Raw genomic sequence first — 11,015 nt, forward strand, 5'->3', positions numbered from 1 at the left:
TCCTATCGGGCTGTATCACCACCTGGTACGGCAACTGCTCCGCCCACAACCGTAAGGCTCTCCAGAGGGTAGTGAGGTCTGCACAACGCATCACCGGGGGCAAACTACCTGCCCTCCAGGACACCTACAGCACCTGATGTCACAGGAAGGCCAAAAAGATCATCAAGGACAACAACCACCCGAGCCACTGCCTGTTCACCCCGCTAACATCCAGAAGGCAAGGTCAGTACAGGTGCATCAAAGCGGGGACCGAGAGACTGAAAAACAGCTTCTATCTCAAGGCCATCAGACTGTTAAACAGCCATCACTAACATTGAGTGGCTGCTGCCAACATACTGACTCAAATCTCTGGCCACTTTAATAATGAAAAATGTATGTAATAAATGTATCACTAGTCACTTTAAACAATGCCACTTTATATAATGTTTACATACCCTACATTACTCATCTCATATGTATATACTGTACTCTATACCATCTACTGCATCTTGCCATCTTGATGTAATGTATCACTAGCCACTTTAAAAAATGCCACTTTATATAATGTTTACATACCCTACATTACTCATCTCATATGTATATACTGTACTCTATACCATCTACTGTATCTTGCCTATGCCGTTCGGACATCACTCATTCATATATTTTTATGTACATATTTTCATTCATTCCTTTACACATGTCTGTATAAGGTGGTTGTGAAATTGTTAGGTTAGATTACTTGTTAGATATTACTGCATGGTTGGAACTAGAAGCACAAGCATTTTCGCTACACTCGCATTAACATCAGCTAACCATGTGTATGTGACCAATAACATTTGATTTGATTTGAACCTTTCCACGGGTTTAGCTGGGGGGTCAAAAGTTCAACAAAATCAACCTCTGCCAAGCCTACTTGCAGATACACATGGATAAAATGTCAAAGGAGCTGCTGACCTTCATCATAACACACAGGTACTGTCATCTGCCGTTTGGAATTTGATTTACTTTACCAGGTTGACTGAGAACACATTCTCATTTACAGCAACAACCTGGGGAATAGTTACATGGGAGAGTGATGAACAAGCCAATTGTAAACTGGGGATGATTAGGTGACCATGATGGTATGCGAGACATTTTTTTACATTTTACATTTTAGCCATTTAGCAGACGCTCTTATCCAGAGCGACTTACAAATTGGTGCATTCACCTATAATATCCAGTGGAACAACCACTTTACAATAGTGCATCTAAATCTTTTAAGGGGGGGGGTTAGAAGGATTACCTTATCCTAACCCAGGTATTCCTTGAAGAGGTGGGGTTTCAGGTGTCTCCGGAAGGTGGTGATTGACTCCGCTGTCCTGGCGTCGTGAGGGAGCTTGTTCCACCATTGGGGTGCCAGAGCAGCGAACAGTTTTGACTGGGCTGAGCGGGAACTGTGCTTCCTCAGAGGTAGGGAGGCGAGCAGGCCAGAGGTGGATGAACGGAGTGCCCTTGTTTGGGTGTAGGGCCTGATCAGAGCCTGAAGGTACGGAGGTGCCGTTCCCCTAACAGCTCCGAGACAGCTTGTGAATTTAGCCAGGAAACCAGGGTTAACACCCCTACTCTTACGATAAGTGCCATGGGATCTTTAATGACCTCAGAGAGTCAGGACACCCATTTAACATCCCATCCGAAAGACAGCACCCTACACAGGGCAATGTCCCCAATCACTGCCCTGGGGCATTGGGATATTTTTATAGACCTGAGGAAAGAGTGCCTCCTACTGGCCCTCCAACACCACTTCCAGCAGCATCTGGTCTCCCATCCAGGGACTGACCAGGACCAACCCTGCTTAGCTTCAGAAGCAAGCCAGCAGTGGGATGCAGGGTTGTATGCAGCTGGCTGCAGGGTGGTATGCAGCTGGCATGCTGCTGAATCACAAGTGTGCCAGTGCTGTTCCAGAGAGCGATGGACCCGATATTGAGTGGCAACTGTCACTGACAACTGTGACTGACCACAAATTAAGGAAAGCTTTGACTATGTACAGACTCAGTGAGGATAGCCTTGCTACGGAAAGAGGCCACATTAGGCAGACAGGCTATTTCTCTCAGATGACAAAGAATTTAGCCTTTTGTACTTTAACTGTTTGCACATCGTTACAACACTGTATATAGACATAATAGGACATTTGAAATGTCTCTATTCCTTTGGAACTCCTGTGAGTGTAATGTTTACTGTTCGCATTTTTATTTATTATCTATTTCACTTGCTTTGGCAATGTAAAACACGTTTCCCATGAGAGCGAGCCAGAGACAGAGAGACAGAGAGACAGACAGAGAGACAGACAGACAGACAGACAGACAGACAGACAGACAGACAGACGATCACGTCAGACGATCACGTCAGACTCAACCCACTCAAGTCGAGAATAGCATAATGCCCCCCCCCTCCTAGGGACGGCATGGGAGAGCACTAGTAAGCCATTGACTCAGCCCCCGTAATAGGGTCAGAGGCAGAGAATCCTAGTGATGTATTGGAGTTGTGCCATCATCATGGGAGTTGTGTGTGTTGAGATGATCACATTCTAAGTAAAATGATTGAACTAATTCCTGTCTCCAATCTCATCATTATTGAATTGCTATAAAGATGTGGTTGTGAAACCCACCAGATGTAGAACTCTCCTCTTCCCCACCCCTAACACAGGCCGATATCACTACTTTGTTTTGGAGAGGAGGAGGAGGAAGAGAATAATATAGGTATTGCTCTCTTCCTCTCCTCCCTTCCTTCCCCTGTGTCTTTCTCTCCTTTCTCCTGGGTGGCTATTTCTGCAGTGGATCTATGAAGATCTGTCCACTATAAACAGGATATGGTTTCAGTGGATCTATAAAGACCTGTCCACTCTAAAAAGGGTTTGGTTTCAGTGGATCTATAAACCCTGAGCCCTCTAAACAGGGTTTGGTTTTCTGACAAGGTCAACGGCGAGAGAAGAGAACATATTTATAATTTAGCAGAGAACGAGGAGGTTGGTTGGAGCTGCTGTTAGACAGTTTTATAGAACGCTGTGTGTTATGGTTACACACCGCCTGGGAAAACAGGTTCGGTGCTACACAGTGCAGCCTGTTTGGGCTACACCGCCTGGGATAACAGGTTTGGTGCTGCACAGTGCTGCCTGTTTGGGCTACACCACCTGGGATAACATGGATTATTTGGAACCAAAACAACATTTGTTGTTGAAGTAGAAGTCCTGGGAGTGCATTCTGACGAAGAACAGCAAAGGTAATCAAATTTTTCTTATAGTAAATCTGAGTTTGGTGAGGGCCAAACTTGGTGGGTGTCAAATTAGCTAGCCTTGATATCTACTCAGAATATTGCAAAATGTGCTTTCACCGAAAAGCTATTTTAAAATCTGACACCGCGATTGCATAAAGGAGTTCTGTATCTATAATTCTTAAAATAATTGTTATGTATTTTGTGAACGTTAATATTGAGTAATTTAGTAAATTCACCGGAAGTTTGCGGTGGGTATGCTAGTTCTGAACAAAACATGCTAATGTAAAAAGCTGTTTTTTTATATAAATATGAACTTGATTGAACAAAACATGCATGTATTGTATAACATAATGTCCTAGGGTTGTCATCTGATGAAGATCATCAAAGGTTAGTGCTGCATTTAGCTGTGGTTTTGGTTTTTGTGACATTATATGCTAGCTTGAAAAATGGGTGTGTGATTATTTTTGGGAGGGTACTCTCCTGACATAATCTAATGTTTTGCTTTCGTTGTAAAGCCTTTTTGAAATTGGACAATGTGGTTAGATAAAGGAGAGTCTTGTCTTTCAAATGGTGTAAAATAGTCATATGTTTGAGAAATTGAAATTATAGCATTTTTAAGGTTTTTCGTATTTCGCGCCAGGCGCTACCATTGGATATTGGTGAGGCGTTCCGCTAGCGGAACTTAAACACGTCTGTAAAACCACAATGAGGACATCGACCTATCAAGTGAGTTTTCATTAATCATTTGGTAACAGTGCAAGACAAAAATGTCTGTCACGCCCTGACCTGAGAGAGCCGTTTTTCTCTGTTTGGTTAGGTCAGGGTGTGACAAGGGGTGGGCATTCTATGTGTTGTAGTTCTATGTTGGTTTTTCCTTTGATGGGCCTAGTATGGTTTCCAATCAAAGGCAGCTGTCTATCGTTGTCTCTGATTGGGAATCATACTTAGGCAGCCCTTTTTCCCACAATCAGTTGTGGGATCTTGTCTTTGTTTGGTTGCATGTATTTTGCACTACGAAGCTTTTCGTTTGTTGTGTTGTTTATTGTTTTTTTTTGCTGGTTCACCGTTAAAATAAAAGATGATGAACTCAACTCACGCTGCGCCTTGCTCTACCTTGAACGACGAACGTTACAATGTCAGAGTAGTGGTGGCATTAGTTCATGTTCACACTTATAACTTATTAACATGCATAGGCCTTTCATCATTAAGACCTTTTGGCAATAATGTCTGGAGGGTGAAAATCCCCCAAAAACATTCCCTTTTACTCAAGAGTATTATTTATATCACCTCCCCTGTCTGATATCTTGACTTTCTGTCCTGCCTGCTCCCACTTTCCCTCCCTGGCGCTCGAAGGAGCCAGGCTCCCCCAGCATTACGCTGATTCCATCATCAGAACGCACTCCTGCTACCCTCGTTACGCGGGTCAGAAATTCATTGCGCTCACCTGGACTCAATCACCTGTGTTTATTTCCTCCCCTATATCTGTCTGTTTCCCAAGCTATGTTCCCTGCTTCAGGATTAATTGTTGTTTGTCATTTTGTTACCTGGTTCTGACGCTGTTCCTGTCCTGTTCGTTGTCTGTTCCACATTAAATGTTCAACTCCCCATACCTGCTTCTCTTCTCCAGGGTCGTTCCTTACACTTTCTCTACGCCACAAAATCTAAAAAAGTAGAAATGTCCTGCTTTTGGTCATTAAAATGTACTACAAATGGATAATCCCTGTCAGTTTTTCTTGATTGAACTTTTATGTTCACTAATTCACTGTTTGAGAGAATTAACAGGCAACATTGACATTTTAATCATGTAGATAATATGGGTGGTGGAACACGTAATAATGCAATTTATTTGGAACCGTTTTCCTGTATGTGGGGGTGGCAGAAATATTCACACTTCATCATATTGTTGCACTGTGCGCATCCTCTGCATTTATAGCTTCCATTTGGAAGAGGGCGTAAAAAGAGCCTGGCTGATTTTCTTTTGTGGCTGGCAGCTGTCATGGACCAATTTGTTGCATATATTGTGACCTCTCCTATATACAATAAGTGGTGGGTTCTTACATCCAGCCGGCAAAGCTGAGTCGGATGATAAAATATGTCAGTGTTTCTTGACCGCATCTCATACTTTTCGCAGGTTCAAAGTATATGTGGTTGTGGACATTACAGACTGTTCTTTAGCTTTAGTGGGTCTTTTTTGTAGCAGTTCATCTCGTGTTTTTCCCTAATGCCAAATTAAGAGCTTCATCCACACATTGTCGCGAATAGCCTCTTAGAAACCTAGTGCACATCTCCGCTGCTTTTTCTAGATAATCCTCTGTGGAGTGGCATATACGACGCAGTCTGAAGAACTGGCTTCTAGGAAGTCCTCTTTTTAATGGCTCAGGGTGGAAGCTGTCTCCCTGTAATAGAGTATTTCTGTCCGTTTCTTTTCTATACAGAGTTGTAAACAGGGTTCCGTTTGATTTCTCAATTCCACATATCGAGGTAATGAACACGTTGAGTGTCACATTCAATAGTGAATTTGAGATTGGGGTCAATGTCGTTGAGTAGTGCCATAAAGTCTGACAGCTCTTATCCCGTTCCTATCCAAGGCGTCAATATATCGATACCATTTCAGGATTTTAATCCCCCCCAAAAATGTGGTTTCATTGTTAACAAAATGTTTTTCAAAATGACCCACATAAAGATTAGCATAGCTCGGAGCGAATGTGGAGCCCATCGATGTTTCATTTGTTTGGAGGTAGTATTCATCATCAAACATTAAAAAAATTCAGCCAGCTCTAGAATAAAGTTTTTGGGTGGGTAGTGAGTAGTGGGTAGTGTTTTTTTTCTCTTCTATGTTCAGACTAACCTATGATAGGTATTAATCGACGACTGAATTAGCTTTTGGGCTTAAAATGGGTAACATGGGCCTATCCTAGGCCTGGTAGAGAGAGGACTGTGGGGGAGGAGGCAGACAACATGAGGGCTTTCCTAGGCCTGGTAGAGAGAGAACAGAGATAAGGGAACCAGGGGTTTGGTTGGTGCTGTGTTGCACACTGTTTCCATTGTGCAATATGTAATGCTTCAGCGATCCCGATTGATTACGGACCTACATTTAGATCAGACTATCTGTAAAGCTTTAACTTCAGAGATCCAAATTGAATTTAGTCTGACCTTCTTTTGCTCTTGGTCATTTTTTTTCCCACCAAAAGAAAAACATGGATCAACTCTACCATCCTCCCTCTCAACTCTAGCATCCTCCCTCTCAACTCTAGCATCCTCCCTCTCAACTCTAGCATCCTCCCTCTCAACTCTACCATCCTCTCTATCAACTCTACCATCCTCCCTCTCAACTCTACCATCCTCCCTCTCAACTCTACCTTATGAGCTGCGAGAGGCTGTTGGAAAGAGACACCGCAATGTTTAGGAACAAACAAACACATTACTGAGGGAATAGCATTGAAGTTGTTGAAATGTGACACGTCAAAATTTTGTTCAACTGTTACTAGCAGCTGCCAATGATAAACTTTCAGTATGTTAGAAGCACATAAGAAGCAAAAAACAGTATGATTTATGCAGAAAACCATTTGAGATGGGTTTTCTCTGGACTCATTGAATGGAATTGATTTGGGTAAAATATTACGCAAAAGTATGTGCATATTATGCTGAGGTTTATTGAGCAAACAGCAAAATGCCATTGAAGTGGCACCACCCATTGGCACCACCATTATTCACTTTGTCCCAGATCCATGAATTATCCTTCAAAACGACATATACCACATCTCCCTCCTCCAGCTGCAGTATGATACCATTAGATCCGTTGTAGGAGCCGTCCTTGTTCATAGCAGAAATAAATGCGATTTGTTCTTTGTTCTTGAACAGCACGGAGTCTGAGCGGCGATTTGATCCTGAATGGTGATAGACGCTAAAGTGATAGACTCCCCCCACTGGCGCTGTGAAGATGCCTGGATGAAAAGAGCACACTATTTAATGTGGGAAGATGTTGGTCATAAATTAAGAAGAAGAAGAAGACGAAGAAGACGAAGAATATATAATAGTTTAAAATGAGCACGATGACTTAACCTGTTGCCGGGTTGTAAGCGTTGCCAAGGTTGGTTAAGACATTTTCGTAGACAAGGGTTTTGTCAACATTGAAAGGTCCATAGTATCCAGTACCCCCAAAACCAGCTGAGAATGCCACATTTGTTTCTGTGAGAAAGAAAATGACATGTGTTACAACTATAGGACTCAGCAGTTGATTATTTCAGTAAGCCCATGTTAAAATAGTGAAGAAAGTATCTACCTGCTTTAGTCTTCAGTGTCTCCACCTGGCGCTCAGCAACTACAAGTCGGTTCTCCATGACTTCAATCTTCCTCTGCATGTTACACATGACAGACTGGCAGTTTTCTTCTTCGTTTTCTGGGGTTGCAATCATAGCCGCAGTCAGGCCGCTGCACAGCAACACCAGCAAAACTACAACACCCTTCATTCTTTACCTGGACTCCAAACGTCTTCAGTTTATTAGTTGCTCTCCACTTAGGTGTGAAATTAGGTTTTGTGAAAAAGGGACCTGCGCAAGGTCACTTAAATAGTTACCAAATCATATAATTACTAGACGTTCTATTTACCGGATAGTCTTATCTAACAAAGTCATTGACCTACGTTTCATGTTGGCGTAGGCAGACCTTTACTTTTTGGCCTTGGGGGTACACAGCACAGAAAAAAACTACAATTATTATAGTGTTAACAAGTCACCACAAACAATGAAACAGGCTTTACGGTCATAATACTGTAGGAAGAAGTCAGACAGAGGAAATGATCACCTATAGCTTGCCATGAAACACAGAGGATGAAAAACAGAATCACAGCAATAAGAAAGAGCAGAAGACCCCTCTCTTTCATTCTTCTCATTATTTTATTTATTTTCAGGACATTGTAATTACAGTCCTTTCTCTCCACCGTTCCTCTCTTCTTTCCAATATATCTCTGACTCTGGTTTGATCTGGTTTGGTTTGGCACCGTCAATGAACTGAGAAGAGAGACAACAGAGAGCAGAGAGAGGGGGTTTGTTTGCTATGTACCGTGTTATGTGTTTTGAGACAACATGTTCGGTGCTGTTGCTCAGTGTCGTCTGTTCAGTGCTGTACTATACAATGCAGAGAAAACCGAGAGCAGAGCACAGAACACGTATTGGGGGTTGCTGTACTGCACAGTGCTGTGTGTTTGGGCTGTACTATCACACTTGCAGAACCAGGAGCTGGATGAGGTGACAGCAGAGAGAGAGAGAGAGAGAGAGAGAGAGAGAGAGAGAGAGAGAGGAGAGAGACTAACCTGCAGGTAGTCTAGTCTGTCAAGAGACTAACCTACAGGTCGACTAGTCTATCAAGTGACTAACCTTCAGGTTGACTAGTCTATCAAGTGACTAACCTTCAGGTTGACTAGTCTATCAAGAGACTAACCTGCAGGTAGACTAGTCTGTCAAAAGACTAACCTGCAGGTAGTCTAGTCTGTCAAATGACTAACCTGCAGGTAGACTAGTTTGTCAAGAGACCAACCTATAAGGTATTTTGGTATTTGGTGTTCATCAGGATCCCCATTAGCTTGTTGCAAAAGCAGCAGCTACTCTTCCTGGGGTCCACATGAAACATGACATAATTGTCACAACCTGATCTGTTTCACCTGTCTTTGTGCTTGTCTCCACCCTCTCCAGGTGTCGCACATTTACCCCATTATCCCCAATGTATTTATACCTGTGTTCCCTGTTTGTCTGTTGCCAGTTTGTCTTGTCAAGCCTTCCAGGGTTTATTTTCCCCTGCTCCTGTTTTTCCTATTCTCCGTTTTCTAGCCCTCCCGGTTCCGATCTGTTCAGCCTGCCCTGACCTCGAGCCTCAAATAACCGGTGCCCCCACACATTGACTCTGTATCGGTACCCCACTGTATATAGTCTCGCTACTATTTTACAGCTGCTCTTTAATTATTTGTTACTTTTATCTCTTATTCTTATTTGTATTTTTTTTTAAACTACAATGTTGGTTAGGGGCTCGTAAGTAAGCATTTCACTAAGGTCTACACCTGTTGTATTCCACACATGTGACTAATACAATTTGATTTGATTAAATACAGTGCAGATGACATTACAATATATATATACTGCTCAAAAAAATAAAGGGAACACTTAAACAACACATCCTAGATCTGAATGAAAGAAATAATCTTATTAAATACTTTTTTCTTTACATAGTTCACACAAAAATAATCAATGGAAATCCAATTTATCAACCCATGGCGGTCTGGATTTGGAGTCACACTCAAAATTAAAGTGGAAAACCACACTACAGGCTGATCCAACTTTGATGTAATGTCCTTAATAACCTGTTAGGGCTAGGGGGCAGTATTTGCACGGCTGGATAAAAAAATGTACCCGATTTAATCTGGTTACTAATCCTACCCAGTAACTAGAATATGCATATACTTATTATATATGGATAGGAAACACCCTAAAGTTTCTAAAACTGTTTGAATGGTGTCTGTGAGAATAACAAAACTCATTTGGCAGGCAAAACCCTGAGACATTTTCTGACAGGAAGTGGATACCTGATGTGTTGTATTACCTTTAAACCTATGCCATTGAAAACACAGGGGCTGAGGAATATTTTGGCACTTCCTATTGCTTCCACTAGATGTCACCAGCCTTTACAAAGTGTTTTGAGTCTTTTACTGTGAGATCTGACCGAACAAGAGCCATGGAACGGTGATGGCCGATTAGACTCTGGCGCGCGAGTTCATGTTGGGTACCCTCGTTCCAATACGTTATAAAGAGAATGCATTCGTTCCACCTTGAATATTATTCATGTTCTGGTTAAAAAAGGCCCTAATGATTTATGCTATACAACGTTTGACATGTTTGAACGAACGTAAATATATTTTTTCCCCTCGTTCATGAAGTGAGGTCCGGCGGGCTTAGATCATGTGCTAACAACACAGAGTTTTTTGGACATAAATGATGAGCTTTTTTGAACAAAACTACATTCGTTATGGACCTGTGATACCTGGAAGTGACATCTGATGAAGAGAATCAAAGGTAATGGATTATTTACATAGTATTTTCGATTTTAGATCTCCCCAACATGGCGGCTAGTCTGTATCGCAAAGCGTATTTTTCTGGGCGCAGTGCTCAGATTATTGCAAAGTGTTATTTCCCAGTAACGTTATTTTTAAATCTGGCAAGTTGATTGCGTTCAAGAGATGTAAATCTATAATTCTTTAAATGACAATATAATATTTTACCAATGTTTTCTAATTTTAATTATTTAATTTGTGGTGCTGACCCGACTGCCGGTTATTGGAGGGAAACGATTTCCTCAACATCAATGCCATAGTAAAACGCTGTTTTTGGATATAAATATGAACTTGATAGAACTAAAAATGCATGCATTGTCTAACATAATGTCCTAGGAGTGTCATCTGATGGAGATTGTAAAAGGTTAGTGCATCATTTTAGCTGGTTTTATGGTTTTGGTGACCCTGTCTTTGAATTGACAAAACATTACACACAGCTATAGTCAATGTACTCTCCTAACATAATCTAACTTTATGCTTTCGCCGTAAAACCTTTTTGAAATCGGACAACGTGGTTAGATTAAGGAGATGTTTATCTTTCAAAGGGTGTAAGATAGTTGTATGTTTGAAAAATTTGAATTTTGACATTTATTTGGTTTCAAATTTGCCGCTCTTGAAATGCACCTGCTGTTGATGGAGTGCACCACGGGTGGGACAGCTTGCGTCCCACCTAGCCCATAGAGGT

At 41.8% G+C, this 11,015-nt stretch overlaps 1 protein-coding gene across 1 annotated transcript; it reads right to left on the reverse strand.

Moving 5' to 3' along the window:
- Positions 1 to 6,864: 6,864 nt before the first annotated feature.
- LOC123735916 (complement C1q-like protein 2) lies at positions 6,865 to 7,767 on the reverse strand. Its single transcript, XM_045713078.1, has 3 exons — positions 7,514 to 7,767; positions 7,294 to 7,419; positions 6,865 to 7,175 (listed from the first exon to the last, which is right to left on the reverse strand). Exons 1-3 carry the CDS (start codon positions 7,698 to 7,700, stop codon positions 6,883 to 6,885), a joined length of 606 nt encoding a protein of 201 aa, XP_045569034.1. The 5' UTR covers positions 7,701 to 7,767; the 3' UTR covers positions 6,865 to 6,882.
- Positions 7,768 to 11,015: the final 3,248 nt, after the last annotated feature.

Source organism: Salmo salar, unplaced genomic scaffold (assembly GCF_905237065.1).
Source record: "Salmo salar unplaced genomic scaffold, Ssal_v3.1, whole genome shotgun sequence".
Classification (NCBI taxonomy): domain Eukaryota; kingdom Metazoa; phylum Chordata; class Actinopteri; order Salmoniformes; family Salmonidae; genus Salmo; species Salmo salar.

Coding starts and splice junctions, on each gene's coding strand:
- LOC123735916 (XM_045713078.1), bottom strand. CDS start 7,700: ATGAAGGGTGTTGTAGTTTTGCTGGTGTTGCTGTGCAGCGGCCTGACT. Junction 7,420..7,513: donor GACACTGAAGACTAAAGCAG/GTAGATACTTTC, acceptor TCTTTCTCACAG/AAACAAATGTGGCATTCTCA. Junction 7,176..7,293: donor CGCTTACAACCCGGCAACAG/GTTAAGTCATCG, acceptor CTTTTCATCCAG/GCATCTTCACAGCGCCAGTG.